Source organism: Poromitra crassiceps (genome assembly GCF_964638095.1).
Source record: "Poromitra crassiceps genome assembly, chromosome: 13".
Taxonomy (NCBI): Eukaryota; Metazoa; Chordata; class Actinopteri; order Beryciformes; family Melamphaidae; genus Poromitra; species Poromitra crassiceps.
In genome coordinates, this window is record NC_139644.1 from 879394 (window position 1) to 897632 (window position 18239).

The following is an 18239-nucleotide window of genomic DNA, read 5'->3' on the forward strand; positions in this document are numbered from 1 at the left end:
TTAATACCTTCTTGTGCTATCCTCTGGGGTCAAATTGACATTCGGTTGAAAATACAATGTATGTTTTACTTTGTTCATCCCAAATACATTCAAATCAATCAAACCCTTCGAAAAGGCAGCAATTTCTACAGACCTGAAGGATCTTTTTACAGCCTGTAACTCTGCATTATGTAATAACTGCGCATTATTTAATAAAATGCCAAAATGCAATAAAATTTCACTTTCAATATACTAATGCTGCATTATGTAATACTCTGCACATTATGTAATAAATCGCCTAAACACAATATGTAATTAAATGTGCTGCATTTTGTAATAAATGTATTACATATTGCGGTGGTTATTACAAAATGCGGCTGTTGTACTTTTTTCTTAGTGAAAATGTAATAAACGGCGCATTATGTAAGCAGTTATTGAAATAAATAAGCGTTTATAAAATGATTTGACTTTTGTTTGATTACATTTATTTCACTGAATATCAATGATTATAATACAAATTCAATTCATTTTTTAACAGGTTAGATAGTAGACTCAGCCCTCAGTCTTAATCCGTTTCACTCCTGTAAGACTGAGAATATTACTATTTAAATCTTTGCATAACGTTAGGTGGCGCTGTTGGAAGCCTTGCATCGGAGAACCAATCATGAGTGTTGTGGGCGGGCCTGTTTTCTGGGGGCAGATCTCATGCAGAACCGGTGTCTCGCAAAACATCGTCGCATTTGCGGAGAAACATATTAATCACGTAGAAACAAACATAACCTGTTAATAGGACGTGTTTCATCCGGCCCCGGCGGCTAGAGGTCTTTCCCCCAGCGATAAACCCGACTCCCGAGGCTAACGTTACAGAGCCTGCTGGCTGCTGATGACTTCACACAAGTTCACAGTAGCAAGCGGACCACTTCCGGGTAGGAAACATTATTGTAAAATAAACCACAGCTATAAATTTTGTTTGGAGCATATCAGCTTCATGCTCTGTGTTAGGACTATGATAAATGGCATTGCCGCTACCAAATAAAATTCTAATAATAAATGTAGGCGTGTCTGCTGCCGGCGGTTCTCGCCGGGCTCAGACAGACAGTTTCTGACAGTGAAATTCCCAGACGTTTGGTGGCGCAGCTCACCAAACGTCTGGGAGCCGAGACTAGTTAGATAGATACTGTAAATTGACCAATAATATCACTATTAAACAAGTATTAATACCATGTTTTAATACTGCATCTGTGTCAGGATCGGTGTTAGACATGTGGATCTATTCGCGGGTAGTTGATGAAGCTGGGGTGTTGTGGAACTTGATGGCTGGGGCTGCACTGTACGAGGTTTTGGGAACGGTTGCAGAGATTGCAGAGTTTGGTATGATCCTTGATGAGAATTTATGAATCACTCGCGAGGACCTGCAGGAACAGGCCCTTATAGATGTGAATATGACATCACCTGTGTTATGACATCACCAGCGAAAGGCATGAAAGACGCTTATGAATCATGACATCATCAGTGATTGATGACATCATAGTAGGAATGACGACGTCAAAGTAGGAATGATGACGTCATCCTAACAGTACCCTCCCCTCAACGGACGTCACCTGGCGTCCAATGAGGCCATCAAGGATGGCATCTGGGAGACAAAAAATCCATAGGTTCTGGTGGAGGTGCTCTTCCGCAGGTGGTTAGACGCAGGTGGTTAGGCCCCAAAGGGGGTGTAAGAGAGTGAGGTGCTCTTCAGCAGGTGGTTAGATGCAGGTGGTCAGACCCCAAAGGGGGTGTAGGACAGTGGAGGTGCTCCTCCCTAATACAGGATATCGAAGCCATAGATGGACCGATACGTAGATAGAACTTCCACCGGGTCCGGTGGATCCTCTGGGGCCGGCCATCCCCCGGGGCACGATCCAAACACGGGAGGCTGGAGACCATCAAAAGGGTCAAATGCCGCCGTCTCCGAAGGCAGAGCCGCAGGGGGATCTGACACAGCGAGGCCTGCCCTCCCGACCTGTAGTTTGGGGAGGTCACCCACCGTCTCCTCCTTTAAACGCCTCTTATTTCTTCTTGCTCTTGACCGAGGGCTGACGACACTACGGGAACCTCCCAGCATGAAGCTGGAACCTACGTGTGGGTCAACGACAGGAATTGGCTGCTGCTGGGGTACGGGTTCAGACTCGGCGAGGGGAAGGTCCACAGGTTGTGCCTCAGGTACGGGTTCAGACTCGGCGAGGGGCAGGTCCACAGGTTGTGCCTCAGGTTGTGCCTCAGGGCCAGCAGACTCGGAGGCCCCCTGCGGGGGGACGGAGCCGATCTGCAGGCAGCGATTGAACTTCCCAATGAGACGATCGACAGTCCTCTCCAACTCGTTAACCCTCTTGGAGACACACTGCCACTCCTGGGTCCTGCAGGGAACGCTACCCAACCGTACAGATTCTTCGGCTGGACACGTAGAGTCTTGATCCACTGAGAGTACCACGGGCCGGCGAGCGGTGGGACCACTTACTGGACGCCGGGAGCAGGAGGAGAGGTAATGCCCGGCTTGACCACAGTACAGGCAGCTCCGGGTGTCCAAACGGCGCTGCCTCTCCTCTGGTGTGATGCGAACCCTGCCGGTCAGATCACGGTACAGATGGCTGCTGGGACTCAAATGTGGGTGCCCCTGCTCTGGAATGACGCGAACTCCCCCCCAGAATATGCCCTTAGCAGCTGGGGGCGGCCGAGAGGCAGAGCTAGAAGCAACGGCCGCTGTGGACGGGGGAGTAGCAGGTCTGGAAACCTCCGGAACGGCGGTGCGCTCGAAAGCTGGGGCAGGAGGGGCAGAAGGCTGCGGAATGGCACCCTGGGGGCCTAGCCCGTCGAGACGATCTAGCCGGCCAATCAAGAGGGCGTGCCGATCAGCGGCTTCGGAAGCCAGAGCCTGGATTGCTTTTTCCTGCTGGGCGTGCCGATCAGTGGCTTCGAAAGCCAGAGCCTGGATTGCTTTTTCCTGGTGGGCAATCAGGCGTCTTGACTCGAGTGCGAGGTCTTGCAGAGGCTGCGGGGTGACACCCTGGGGGCCTAGCCCTTCGAGACGATCTAGCCGGCCAATCAAGAGGGCGTACCGATCCTCGGCCTTGGAAGCCACAGCCTGGATTGCTTCCTCCTGGTGGGCAATCAGGTGCTTAAGTATGATCTGGAAGTCTCCGAACGTGATAGGACGAGTGGAGACATCAGGATGAGTGAAGGTATCAGGATGAGTGGGGATATCCAGCTGACCGCCTGGTGGGTCAGCTGAGGCCTCTTTGATCGGTGGAAATCTATCCGCTAAATCCGTTTCGGAGTGATTCATACTGTCAGGATCGGTGTTAGACATGTGGATCTATTCGCGGGTAGTTGATGAAGCTGGGGTGTTGTGGAACTTGATGGCTGGGGCTGCACTGTTCGAGGTTTTGGGAACGGTTGCAGAGATTGCAGAGATTGGTATGATCCTTGATGAGAATTTATGAATCACTCGCGAGGACCTGCAGGAACAGGCCCTTATAGATGTGAATATGACATCACCTGTGTTATGACATCACCAGCGAAAGGCATGAAAGACGCTTATGAATCATGACATCATCAGTGATTGATGACATCATAGTAGGAATGACGACGTCAAAGTAGGAATGATGACGTCATCCTAACAATCTGTCAAGGTCAGACTGCAGTATCTTGGCGTCGGGGAAAAAAGTGACTTGACTTGGGACTTGACTTGCCTTAACTAAGGACTTGACTTGACTTGACTTGACAAAACCTGTGACTTGACTTGACTTGACTTGACTTGACTTGACTTGCCCAAAACAAAATGACTTGGGACTTGCTTGAGACTTGGACCAAATGACTCGGGACTTACTTGAGACTTGGACCAAATTACTTGGGACTTACTTGAGACTTGGACCAAAGTGACTTGGTCCCATGTCTGGGTATTACAGTAAGACCAACAAAAATGATTGAACTGTGGGGTTAATAGGTAAAAATATTTAATTATTTTAGGGAATAATGTATGGAATGTACAATAGACCAGTGGTTGTTTGACTGGCGATAAAACCATATTTGACACAAGGACTTGAATTTGAATGAGATCTGTCTGCATTTGGCTTAATTGGCACAGGTCGACACTCTGTTGCATGTAAGGAAAGTCAATAACACCAGCAATTAAAATGCTTTTTATGGTCAAATATATTTATACCTAAAAATTCTAATGACAATGTCAGTGCATTTTGTCATTTTATTACATAATGTGCCGTTTATCACATGTTCACCAAGAAAAAGTGCAACAGCCGCATTTTGTAATAACCACCGGAATATGTAATACAATTATTACAAAATGTGGCAAACTTTATTACTGTTCAGGGGTTTTTATTACATAATGAGCAGATTATTACATAATGCGGCATTATTACATATTAGCCTAGTAGGAACGGGGGTCCCCATACACCCGATGGATAGATTTTTCTAACCTATTTTTTTTAATCCCCAATGTGTGCAAACATATTTTGTTACCAACTTGAAATAGTGTCCCATGGGTCCGTTTGGTGGCCATCTTTGCAGGCATATTAGTTGTCTGATGACAATGGATAAGCATCAACTTTTGAACTAGATAGACGAGTGTTTCCCATACATAAAGGAATTTGTGGCGGGCCGCCACAAAAGGATTTTGACCGCCACAAAAAGATGTTGACAAATTATTATTATTATTTTTTTTTACAGTGCACCTGAACCCAACATGCAAGATACCCGCTGAATAAGTGTCCAATAAATGTTCATGTCATTCTGGCCAATACTTCTGTTATAGCATTTCAGTCTGGAATATGGAATATCTTTCAATAATCTATGATTTAGCTGCTAAATTGTCAAATTCCGCCATCTGCTCGCTACCCAGGCACTTATATATGTACTTAACCTAACTAACTTAACCTAACTAACTATCCGGTGTGCACAACATTGTCAGCCTAAACACCCCAAAAACCTACAATCCGCTACAGAAAAATGTATATTGTTTGTTTATTAACTGGCCCCTCGCCTTCTATCATTTCACGAAAGTGGCAAAGCAAGTTGAGTATCCCTGACCTATAGGGAGAAATTTCGTTTGTCATTGTAAACCCACAGCACAGTAATGATGACATGTTCTTCATAGATCTAGCCTTTTAATTTTGCTCTTAAGCTTTCTCAAAGTACACCAAATTCATGCATTTTACTTTAAAATGTTTTTAAAAAATCCTGCGGGGGGGCATGCCACCGCACCCCCCTAGGGGGTCTGCGGTCCCCCACCACAAATACTCAAAATCCTGTGGGAAACACTGTAGACATCATACAGAGACAAATTACACCACTTTCCTGTATGATTGTGGCATGGGAAATTGATTGAGAGGGTTGTTTTCACGATTAACAGGTTTTGTATAGTAAAACTTTACACACACACACACACACACACACACACACACACACACACACACACACACACACACACATATATATATATATATATATATATATATATATATATATATATATATATATATATATATATATAAACTGAGTATGTGGACTTTGTTTGTTTCAAGTTCTGTGTTCGGCCACAGCTATGCCATTTTATTTGCCGTGCGGGTGACCTGACGGAGCCAGATTCTCTAATTAGGCTAATTAGCTAATCATGTGATGTCATCAGTGATGTCATCAGATCACATACCTGTGATCGTGGCCCAGGGACTTGTGTCTTCATGGAGGGTCCATCGTACTCAAACTCCCCCTGGGTCTGGGGAGCTCCCTGGGTCTGGGGAGCTGCCTTGCTAACATACCTGCAGCCTGCAGGAGAAAGCCCAAAACACAGGCCAGCTTAATAACATTGCAAGGAAAGAACAATACAACAATGCCTGCACACATAACAGTTGCTGTTCTATTCCAAACATTCTGCGTGTTCTATGAGAAGCCTGTAGCCTGATCCTGTGATTCACCAAGGAGAGGCCTGGAGAAACAGCTGAAGTTACGATGGAAGCACTATTCCCTCCATAGCTTAGCTCCAAGGAATAGCCACATTATTGCAACAACAACAGAATTCAAAGTTGATGAGCCCATTGGGAAGAGCGTGACTCGAAATGCTTAACAAGCTCATGTTTTGGTCACTCAGTGGCATTTTGAGCCTGCATGGTGAAGTTTGGTTGCAGCAGAGGGTGGATGTCTCCGCAAAGTGCGTTAAAATTGTACACCTAGGAGTAAATTACCCCGCTTATACCATGGTCATTTGCCAACAATAAAAATAATGTGATTTTCTTTTGCAAATTTTGCAATCAAAATCTAAAGTTTTTCACAAGTCATAACTCTGTTTACATAGTAACACCTGGGAAACCGACTAATACCTGGAACAGCCTGTGCAGGCATTTTGCGGAGGAATAAGGTAGTTGTGCGGTGCAGAGAAAATGTAGTGCCAAATGAGAGGGCTGTTTGATGGTAAGGTAAAGCACTGAAAAATGTCAAAATAGAGCGTACATGTACACTATTGATTTGTTTAGGTGGGCATTATTTTAGGTGACTAAGTTACATTTTAGTAACTGGCCCCCACAGCTACAGAGAAACAGCTCTGAGCCTGATGCATTGAGAGTGCCGGATCTCGATACACGGTGAGCGATGAGTCCAGAGTGCTTTACCCAGACAGTACACTGACTGTATGTAAGTACCAGAGTGCTTTACCCAGACAGTACACTGACTGTATGTAAGTACCTCATAGTGATGGTTCCAGAGTGCTTTACCCAGACAGTACACTGACTGTATGTAAGTACCTCATAGTGATGTGTCCAGAGTGCTTTACCCAGACAGTACACTGACTGTATGTAAGTACCTCATAGTGATGGGTCCAGAGTGCTTTACCCAGACAGTACACTGACTGTATGTAAGTACCTCATAGTGATGGGTCCAGAGTGCTTTACCCAGACAGTACACTGACTGTATGTAAGTACCTCATAGTGATGTGTCCAGAGTGCTTTACCCAGACAGTACACTGACTGTATGTAAGTACCTCATAGTGATGGGTCCAGAGTGCTTTACCCAGACAGTACACTGACTGTATGTAAGTACCTCATAGTGATGTGTCCAGAGTGCTTTACCCAGACAGTACACTGACTGTATGTAAGTGCCTCATAGTGATGGGTCCAGAGTGCTTTACCCAGACAGTACACTGACTGTATGTAAGTACCTCATAGTGATGGGTCCAGAGTGCTTTACCCAGACAGTACACTGACTGTATGTAAGTACCTCATAGTGATGGGTCCAGAGTGCTTTACCCAGACAGTACACTGACTGTATGTAAGTACCTCATAGTGATGGGTCCAGAGTGCTTTACCCAGACAGTACACTGACTGTATGTAAGTACCTCATAGTGATGGGTCCAGAGTGCTTTACCCAGACAGTACACTGACTGTATGTAAGTACCTCATAGTGATGGGTCCAGAGTGCTTTACCCAGTACACTGACTGTATGTAAGTACCTCATAGTGATGGGTCCAGAGTGCTTTACCCAGTACACTGACTGTATGTAAGTACCTCATAGTGATGGGTCCAGAGTGCTTTACCCAGACAATACACTGACTGTATGTAAGTACCTCATAGTGATGGGTCCAGAGTGCTTTACCCAGTACACTGACTGTATGTAAGTACTAGGGCTGCACGATTATGGCAAAAATCATAATCACGATTATTTTGATTGATATTGAGATCACGATTATTTAACACGATTACTCATTGACATTGAGAACATCATGAATTTATTGAACATTTACACTGGCTTTTTATTTAACATTGGATGTCTTTGGATTTTAGATATAATTGAAAATAAATAAGTGAAAATAAATAATAAAAGTGCAAAGATTTAGAAATAAAATAAAAACTAAAATAAATATACAGTATAGGCCTACTATGTTGCAGTGAACTGCCACAACCAACTGCAACTATTAATCTACATTCAATATGTTGGTAAACATCTGAACTAGTAGTCCTTAAACCTCAAAACTAACCAAATGAGAACGCTAGTAACGTTCGTTTACATTACATTAAATTACTCATTTGGCAGATGCTTTTATCCAAAGCGACTTATGTCGTTTAGGTTCATAATAGGCTATTGTTAATGTTTATCTGTGAGCTCGTTAGCTGTTGAATATGCGGTCGCATTGTAAAGAGTGTCCTGAATCGATGACTGTATGCGGTGGCAGTAACTAGATGGGGCTTTGTCTTTTTGTTCGTTTAGCGTTTATTGCTTGGTCATAGACCACTTTGTGAGTGGATTTCAAGTGATTAAAGAAAGAGGGAGAGGTCGTGTTGCGGGGTGCAGCCGCGACCGCGCATATCTGCACTGTTTGTTCCAAGTCTGTGGCTGTGATTGACAGGTGGGTCAAAACTCGCATCGCAATTCCGTGCTGTATATTCGCATCGCTCTTGATGTGTGGACCTTTAAACTCGGCGAAACCATAGTGTTTCCACCCCACATACGTTGTTTTACCTCTCCTCTCGACCAGCGGCTCTCTTTCTGTGACTTCTGTTATCTTATTCTTGTGCTACCACGGAAATAAGCGGGGAGGAGAAACTTGCAGTGGCTCTCTGTTCACATGACAGTCATTCCCAACTCGAGCAGTGTGTGTGTGTTTTGGGCTTTGGGGGAGGGGCTGAGCAAAGGAAGGGGTGCGCTTGATTTACAACACAAGACAGAACGAGAGTGACAAGAGCCGCAAAATCGTTGTATGTCGATTATCTTGTTTTCATAATCGTGGACAGCCCAAATCGTAATCATGATTAAAATTTGATTAATCGCCCAGCCCTAGTAAGTACCTCATAGTGATGGGTCCAGAGTGCTTTACCCAGACAGTACACTGACTGTATGTAAGTACCTCATAGTGATGGGTCCAGAGTGCTTTACCCAGACAGTACACTGACTGTATGTAAGTACCTCATAGTGATGGGTCCAGAGTGCTTTACCCAGTACACTGACTGTATGTAAGTACCTCATAGGACCACACTTCAAACAAACCCAACTATCCCTTTAAGCTGACCAGCAAATCAGAGTGATTTCTCTCCCCGACGGCCCGATGCTGATTCAACATGTCGAATCAGGTGGAAAAGCCGCTGTCAAGACCAAGCCAACGGTGCAGGATACAGTGCAAAGACTAGGGGCCGTATCTTCCCCCTGGCCTTAGGCGCTAAACTGGTGTTAAATGCAAGAAAACACGCTTTGCGCCTGACTCGGGAAGATAGCATCATGTTTTTAGGCCCCGAAATGCGCTTTAGGCCGAATAGGCGTGGCGCAGTGCCAGAATAGGCCAGAATGGGCGTTTCGGCCTTAAACGCTATCTTCCCCACTGGCGTTAATTTAGCGCTTAGCGCTTTTCAAAACCAGGCCTTATTCAGTGCGCCGACTCCCCTACCAAATGCCACACACAGACACACATGTGCATCTCCCAGCATGCATTGAGGCTTAATACATTTCAACAAGAAAAAGCAACCAAATCAGCCTAAGTAGAAATCATATTTATGTTAACACAACATGCAATTCTAGAACATTTCAATATTGGACAAAATAAAACATAAAAATAAAAACACAACCCTATGTGAAACATGTAGGATGTAGTTAAGCGCGCCTCAACCTCTACAGCCCAGCAGGCTGGTCTGGTGCTTCTCAGAAAAGGCAAACTTACAATATAGCTGATTGGATGAAGACACAGTAGTGTCGAAACGTTAGTTCAATAAAAAAAACTTTATTATACACTTGATCTGTGTGCTCCAGTACCTGTTGGATTACATCCAATCAGCTATATCCTATGTGAAACATATATGTAATGCAGGTGGCATATATATTCGTCGCAAATACAACGTGGTATAGACGAGTAACACGGTTGTACTGTGATGTCCGCTCCAACAAGACAGCTTACTTGACACGTACTTTTTCAATAAAAACATATTTATGCCATGACTTTACATAATGTAGGCTATATTTATGTGCATCATTTAGCCTGTGCTGTGATGTGCAGGAGCAGCAGGTAGCCTACAAGTTATAAAACTACCTGCCCTGAATGAGCCGAGTGGGGGTGCTTGTTCACTATTGTGAAAGTTATGTGTTTACAACATAAAGATCATGGAATTGGATGGTATCAGGAATGTCACCGATAGTTAAAGTTCTATATTGTAGGCTACAGGGAGACCGCATCAGCCCTGCTGAACAAATCTATATTCGCCTGGCTGTAGGTTGAATTGTTTTATTCAGGCTATGATCTGTGATGTGCTGAGATATCCAAATTGGCAGAGATGACAGCATAAAGCCGCAACCCGCGGACTGGATCGAGTGGATCGGAGCTTCGAAAGGAAGAATGTCATTGAGTAACTGCAGTTCACCAAGGACCACAGAACACAATAATTCTACGCCTGAAAGGCGTGGTTAAATGGTTAAGGCCGGGTTTAGCGCCGAGGGGGAAATAGGGACTGCGCTTGACCACGCCCACTAATAGCGCTAGGCCTGGCTTTAAACGCTATTTTAAGGCCAGGGGGAAGATGGGGCCCTAGAGCCGCAGATGGTGCAGGACGCAGTGCAAAGACTAGAGCCGCAGACGCTCACCGACAGCCGACCGTCGACCAGGTCTGTCTTTAGATAACTTGATGCTCTGTTACCAGGTCTGTCTTTAGATAACTTGATGCTCTGTTACCAGGTCTGTCTTTAGATAACTTGATGCTCTGTTACCAGGTCTGTCTTTAGATAACTTGATGCTCTGTTACCAGGTCTGTCTTTAGATAACTTGATGCTCTGTTACCAGGTCTGTCTTTAGATAACTTGATGCTCTGTTACCAGGTCTGTCTTTAGATAACTTGATGCTCTGTTACCAGGTCTGTCTTTAGATAACTTGATGCTCTGTTACCAGGTCTGTCTTTAGATAACTTGATGCTCTGTTACCAGGTCTGTCTTTAGATAACTTGATGCTCTGTTACCAGGTCTGTCTTTAGATAACTTGATGCTCTGTTACCAGGTCTGTCTTTAGATAACTTGATGCTCTGTTACCAGGTCTGTCTTTAGATAACTTGATGCTCTGTTACCAGGTCTGTCTTTAGATAACTTGATGCTCTGTTACCAGGTCTGTCTTTAGATAACTTCATGCTCTGTTACCAGGTCTGTCTTTAGATAACTTCATGCTCTGTTACCAGGTCTGTCTTTAGATAACTTCATGCTCTGTTACCAGGTCTGTCTTTAGATAACTTGATGCTCTGTTACCAGGTCTGTCTTTAGATAACTTGATGCTCTGTTACCAGGTCTGTCTTTAGATAACTTCATGCTCTGTTACCAGGTCTGTCTTTAGATAACTTCATGCTCTGTTACCAGGTCTGTCTTTAGATAACTTCATGCTCTGTTACCAGGTCTGTCTTTAGATAACTTGATGCTCTGTTACCAGGTCTGTCTTTAGATAACTTCATGCTCTGTTCAATGATTTTGTGAGCGACCAAAGTAATTTCGATAACACTTCCTATGAAGGTCATGTCTAAAATGTATTATAAGCACATTCATAAGACATCATAATGCATTTATAAGGCTTTATAAAACTCTTATATATATATACATATAAATGTTTACAATCATGCATGGCAACTTATAACAAGTATACCAATGTGCCGATAATGATATAAATAGACATGACCTTCATAGAAAGGGCTATGGTCATTTCTTTGAGGTTCCTGAGCCTGGGCTTTAGAAGCTGTTGTGTGTTTCTGCATGAAGCACAGTCAGATCCACAGTGTGTTAATGTTGTGTGTTTCTGCATGAAGCACAGTCAGATCCACAGTGTGTTAATGTTGTGTGTTTCTGCATGAAGCACAGTCAGATCCACAGTGTGTTATGCCTGGTTCAGACTACACAAATTCAGCCCGATATTAGACCGATTTGGTCGTGCGTGACAGATTTTCAGCGTCGGGCCCGAATATGACCGTCGGGGACGACGATCGGCCGTCTTCACCTCTTGTAGTGTGACATAATCAAAGACCAGCGTCGGGACGTCTAGGACGCCTCACGACGCCCTGACGAAAAGACTGGCATGTCAGTCTTTTGGACATGGTTTCGCCTAGTGTGACACCCCGGAAGACAGGTATCAGGTCCTGGGGAGACCGCTCCCCGCTCGATTCAGATTTCACCCGCTCGCACTCACCGCTCCGCTCCACTCAAAAGAATAAAAGAGATAAAAAGGCCAGGGTGTTTTAATTTGCGTTTAAAGCCCTGGGCAATGGGCATTGCTCACTACAAATAACATGAGCTCAGCAGTCGGCTGCATGCTCGTTTCTCTTCCTTCTTGCAGCAGCTGGCAAGAAAATAGTGGGCGTGCACATGAAGTAAGCCAAGTCTTATTGGAGGCTGGAGCATCACAGTAGAGGCTGTCACTCATCCAAATAACGTTAATTCTGCGAGGGATATATATAGCACCTGGATTACATACATGTTTCACATAGGGTTGTGTTTTGATTTCAATGTTTTATTTTGTCCAATATTGAAATGTTCTACAATTGCATGTTGTGCTAACATAAACATTATTTCTATCTACCACTTTAGCCTATTTAGGCTGATTTGGCTGCTATTTCTTGTCAATGTATTGGCCTCAATGCATGCTGGGAGATTTCGTTCACAGGTCCGCCTCCCCGACGACCTGTGAACTCTGACGACAGCAGACGACGTGATGACGGTGGCATACGATGCTCTGTCGGTGTTAAGCGAGAATACACTTGTAGTGTGGCCAGTCTCCCGACCAAGACATGTCTCGAATTTATGGCAGTATGATGGCCTCGTCTGACATGGTGACGTCTGATCCTGGCATTAGGGTTAGGGTTAACACTGTTAACCATTGACTAGACAGAGGACCTTGAGCATGTCACCAGCCTGAAGGGGCTGTAAAGTTGAGCTCAAACATTGACACTGATTATATAACTGCTGCTGTTTTTCCACAGAGACATTACAAACACACCTGACTTTTAACCCTTTGTGGTATAGACTTCATTTTTTCATTTCTGCCTAAATGAATTTAGCCATCGAGGACATGATATCTCTTTGCAAATTTGGAAATTCAGCCTTGAAGATGAAAAAGGGACATTCTCATATACAACCTCTTGCCATGATGTATACAGTGTTAGTGTTCATACTTTACGTCACATTTGATCAAACACATTTTGAGTCAAACTTCATAGACAGCACAGTACACAAGTTAGACTAAAACAATTAGTATTACACCCACGTTATTCTGTTACCTACTTTGCTATTTGAAAACACTGTCAGACAATATTATTACTAGTATCAAATTAACCAAATTGTCTATTTTCTTTCACCTGCAAATTCTGTTGTATATTTGTCTGACAGTATCAACATATGATCAAAATAAATAGATAAATCAACATTTAAGGCCTAAAATTTGGATCATTCACTTTTCAGACATTTTGATTTTGGATGGCTTTGCTACACGTAAACAAGCAACGTGCTCCAATTTCTAGAGTCGATTATGAGAAGTGTCATGAGAGTTGTAACTAGTGCTGCACAATTCATCCAATCGCAATGCAATTTGAGCCTGTGCGATTATATCATCATAAAAGGCTGCAATTAAACAAATGCACCTTTTTTACTAGCACTGAAAACAGTACTGTACAATTTACTGTACAGTTTCTTTAGTTTTTGTATTTTAATGCCAATTTAAGTTTGTATGTTTGAGTTGAGATTGAGAAATACTATTTCAAAATCACCAGCAATTTGTGTATTTTCCTTGCTAAGCAACTAGCAAGTTTAGAGTCATGATATTTGTTTATTACATCGCTATCGCACATCTCAATACTGTCCACAGTCATTGTATTATGACTTTTTCACCAAATGGTGCAGCACTAGGATGCTTGCTCATAGGCAGAGGCAGGCTTACCTGGAGCACTGAGCCGCAGGTTGTTCTGCAGGGAGAGAGAGAGCTGTCGGCTGAGCAAGGACGCCATGACAACACCACACAAAAACCAGGTCGAGAGAGAGGTACCAGCTGCCCTCAACTTCCACCTTTACCAAGAGAGAGAGAGAGAGACAACCACACACAGAGAGAGAGGGAGGGAGAGAGGGAGAGAGAGGAGGAGATATATAGAGAGAGGGAGGGAGAGAGAGAGGGAGAGAGAGATTCAGTGATATGAGACTGAAAGAGAGGAGGGGTCGAGATAGGGCACGACAATATATCGATACATCAATATCGAATATTTTAATTATTGTGATATGACCCGTGTTGTTTTTTCCAGGTTTTAAAGTAAAGTGGTGTACTTTTCTGAACTTACCAGACTGTTCTAGCTGTTCTATTATTTGCCTTTACGCCCTTAGTCACATCCTTGACACATCCTCGGCGCACCCCCACGCCAGGATTTTATTGATGGACTTTTCCTCTGCCTTCAACACAGTACAAACAGACATTCTGCTACACCGCCTAGCAGAGCTTGAGGTCAGCCCCACACTGATCTTATGGTTTAAGAACTTTGTAACAGACATGGCCTTGGTGGCCCACCTGACGGGGGCCGATGCCCTGGCCGAGTACCACCAGGCGGCAGACAACCTAGCCCTGGTGTTTCAGGAAAGCTCCCTCGAGCTCAACACCAGCAAGACTAAAGAGCTGTGCTTCTGGAGCAGGTAGAAGGCAGACTGTCACCAGCCTTCTCTCTTCCAACCCCTTAGCATCAACAGCTGGTTGAGCAGGTACAAACCTTTAAGTACCTGGGGACAGAAGCTCAGGGCTTTTTAACGTCAGCAAGGACATTTTAACCCTGGTTTACAGATCACTCATCGAATCCATTCTCACCTTCAATAACACATCCTGGTACAACTCCCTCACCGTCAAATACAAAACCAAACTCTCCCATATAGCCAATCAGGCAAGCAAAATCATCGGTTCACCCCAAACTCCCCTGTCTGAAATATACAACCAGTCATTAATCAGGAAAGCTACACAAATCACACAGGACCCCTCTCACCCCCTCCTCCCTCCACCAATCATTTCAGCTACTTCCATCAGGCCACCGTTACAGAATTCCACTGGCCCGGAAAAACACATACAAAAAATCATTCATCCCATCTGCAACCACCGCCCTGAACATTTTAAAATATTGTTTTTGTTTGTTTGTTTTTAAACCACGACATTTTAGCTTCTTAAACCATAACACTTGTTATGCCTCCGCCGGCGAAGCCAGGCCGAAGGCATTATGGATCCGGGTTGTCCGTCCGTACGGCCGGCCGTCCGTACGTCCGTACGGATGTTTGTTAACGCGATATCTGAGGAACGCCTTGACGGAATTTCATCAGATTCGCCTTAAACATTCACTTAGGCTCAAGGATGATCTGATTAGATTTTGGTGGTCAAAGGTCAAAGGTCAAGGTCACTGTGACCTCTCGAACGCCATTTTCAAGCTTGTTAACGCGATATCTGAGGAACGCCTTGACGGAATTTCATCAGATTCGCCTTAAACATTCACTTAGGCTCAAGGATGATCTGATTACATTTTGGTGGTCAAAGGTCAAAGGTCAAGGTCACTGTGACCTCTCGAACGCCATTTTCAAGCTTGTTAACGCGATATCTGAGGAATGCCTGGACGGAATTTCATCAGATTCGCCTTAAACATTCACTTAGACTCAAGGATGATCTGATTAGATTTTGGTGGTCAAAGGTCAAAGGTCAAGGTCACTGTGACCTCTCGAACACCATTTTCAAGCTTGTTAACGCGATATCTGAGGAACGCCTGGACGGAATTTCATCAGATTCGCCTTAAACATTCACTTAGGCTCAAGGATGATCTGATTAGATTTTGGTGGTCAAAGGTCAAGGTCACTGTGACCTCTCAAACGCCATTTTCAAGCTTGTTAACGCGATATCTGAGGAACGCCTGGACGGAATTTCATCAGATTCGCCTTAAACATTCACTTAGGCTCAAGGATGATCTGATTACATTTTGGTGGTCAAAGGTCAAAGGTCAAGGTCACTGTGACCTCTCGAACGCCATTTTCAAGCTTGTTAACGCGATATCTGAGGAACGCCTGGACGGAATTTCATCAGATTCGCCTTAAACTTTCACTTAGGCTCAAGGATGATCTGATTAGATTTTGGTGGTCAAAGGTCAAGGTCACTGTGACCTCTCCAACGCCATTTTCAAGCTTGTTAACGCGATATCTGAGGAACGCCTGGACGGAATTTCATCACATTCACCTTAAACATTCAATTAGGCTCAAGGATGATCTGATTAGATTTTGGTGGTCAAAGGTCAAAGGTCAAGGTCACTGTGACCTCTCAAACGCCATTTTCAAGCTTGTTAACGCGATATCTGAGGAACGCCTGGACGGAATTTCATCAGATTCGCCTTAAACATTCACTTAGGCTCAAGGATGAACTGATTCCATTTTGGTTATCAAAGGTCAAAGGTCAAGGTCACAGTGACCTAACAAATGCCATTTTCAAGCTCGGTAACGCCATATCTCAGTAACACCTTGACTAAATCTCTTCACATTTGGCTCAAATATCCAATTCTGTAAAGAAACGCCTTGATGCAATTTCTTCCAATTTGGCTCCAACATCCACTTGGACTCAAGAATGAACTAATGGCGGAGGCATAAGTCCGCGTTGCGGTCGTTCTAGTTTTATTATTATTTTTAAATGAGTGGACTTTTTAAATAGGCACTACATTTTTTAAACACTGCTTTGTCTGATGTCTGTTTTTATTGTATGTATTAATGTATGTGTGTTTTTAATGTGGAAATATATTCTTGAGCTGCACTTTATGGAGCCTGTCAAAAGGAGAATTTCTGTCACTGTGTGACAGACAATAAAGCTATCTTGAATCTTGAATCTTAGTCATCCCTCATTGTTGCAATATCGATATTAAGGGGAGAAAAAAAAGACCAGAGGGCCAGATAGACAATGCTAACACCATTAGTGCCATGTTCTGGGTTGTACAGTAAAATGAAAACACCTGTTGGTGGGCTAACCTAACCTAGCCAAAAATGCCTGCCTTGTAAAAAAAAAAAAAAAAAAGAAATTGATCCCGGGGTCACACTGAGTGAGGTTGGGGGCCGCATGCGGCCCGCGGGCCACCAGTTGCCCACCCCTGGTCTAGAGGAAGAGTTCCCAAACTTCAGCCCCCGATCTCCAAAATAACAGTGCCAGAGGTTCGTGACCCCCTCTATCTGACGTGGTGCGCACATGAGAATTTCATAAACAAAACAAAACGTAACAATTATGGTTAAAATGTTTTTAAATTGTATTTCACACATTCTGTAGTTCACACATTCTTTAGGCCAATTTCACACATTCTGGAAATCACCTCGCGACCCACCCATTGGTGTCCCACGACCCCCCGGGGGGTACAGACCCCCACTTTGGGAACCACTGGTCAAGAGTAGGCTTGGGCAATATTCAAAATCGAATATATCCTGCCAAAATATCGCAATGTACAATATAGCAGCGGTTCCCAACATCCAACTCAGGGCCCAATGGAAAATCTCAGAACTTTTCGTGGCCCACCTCCGACCCATAAAATATATGCAGGCCACATAATGCGTTCTCAGAGCACTTTTTACTTTCCACAGTCAGTAACACATCTGAAACAGTGGTACAGTTTTCAAGGAGCTGCCATCGGCAAGTTTATGTGTTGTTTCATGTAAAAAGAAAAAAGAAAAGAAATGTGTAATGATTTGGCGGCCCACTTGCAATACCTCTGCTGCCCACCAGATAATCTTCACAAATGAGGACGACTTTTATGACTTTTGAAAAAAATTCTGCAAATCGCATTAAAAAAAATGCATTCATGCTTCAAAAGTCATAAAAGTGGTCCTCATTTGTGAAGATGATCTTTCTGAAAACAAAGTTCACTGTTTCATCACTTTTGTTAAGCACAGACCTTATTTCATGCATTGAAGCAAAATCCCCATAGTGTTTTTGTAGCCACGAGCAAAGATATCAGCACATTTCTTTCATCTGGGACAAGTATGAGACAGCTCTGATACCTGAATCACTGCTGTGCTCATACAGTCAACAGCACAACCTCGCATGGGATATTGCTTAAGCACAGCTGTAGGTTTTAGCTCACCGTGTGTGTGTGTGTGTGTGTGTGTGTGTGTGTGTGTGTGTGTGTGTGTGTGTGTGTGTGTGTGTGTGTGTGTGTGTGTGCGCGCACGTGTGTTTATGAGTCACATGGGAAGCAGAAGTTATGTGAGGTCAGCAGATATTAGATAAGCCAGGCAAAGGC

At 43.9% G+C, this 18239-nt stretch overlaps 1 protein-coding gene across 1 annotated transcript in view; it reads right to left on the reverse strand.

Annotated features, from left to right (window-relative positions):
• The window catches only part of LOC310788182 (4-aminobutyrate aminotransferase, mitochondrial-like), a 106319-nt gene that overhangs the window by 63487 nt on the left and 24593 nt on the right, over window positions 1–18239 (reverse strand). The window contains exons 2-3 of the mRNA XM_083649707.1: window positions 13901–14025; window positions 5684–5799 (exon numbers count right to left, since the gene is read on the reverse strand). Of these exons, the coding sequence (XP_083505833.1) occupies window positions 5684–5799; window positions 13901–13967 (183 nt within the window). The 5' untranslated portion in view covers window positions 13968–14025. The remainder of the gene's footprint in view (window positions 1–5683; window positions 5800–13900; window positions 14026–18239) is intronic.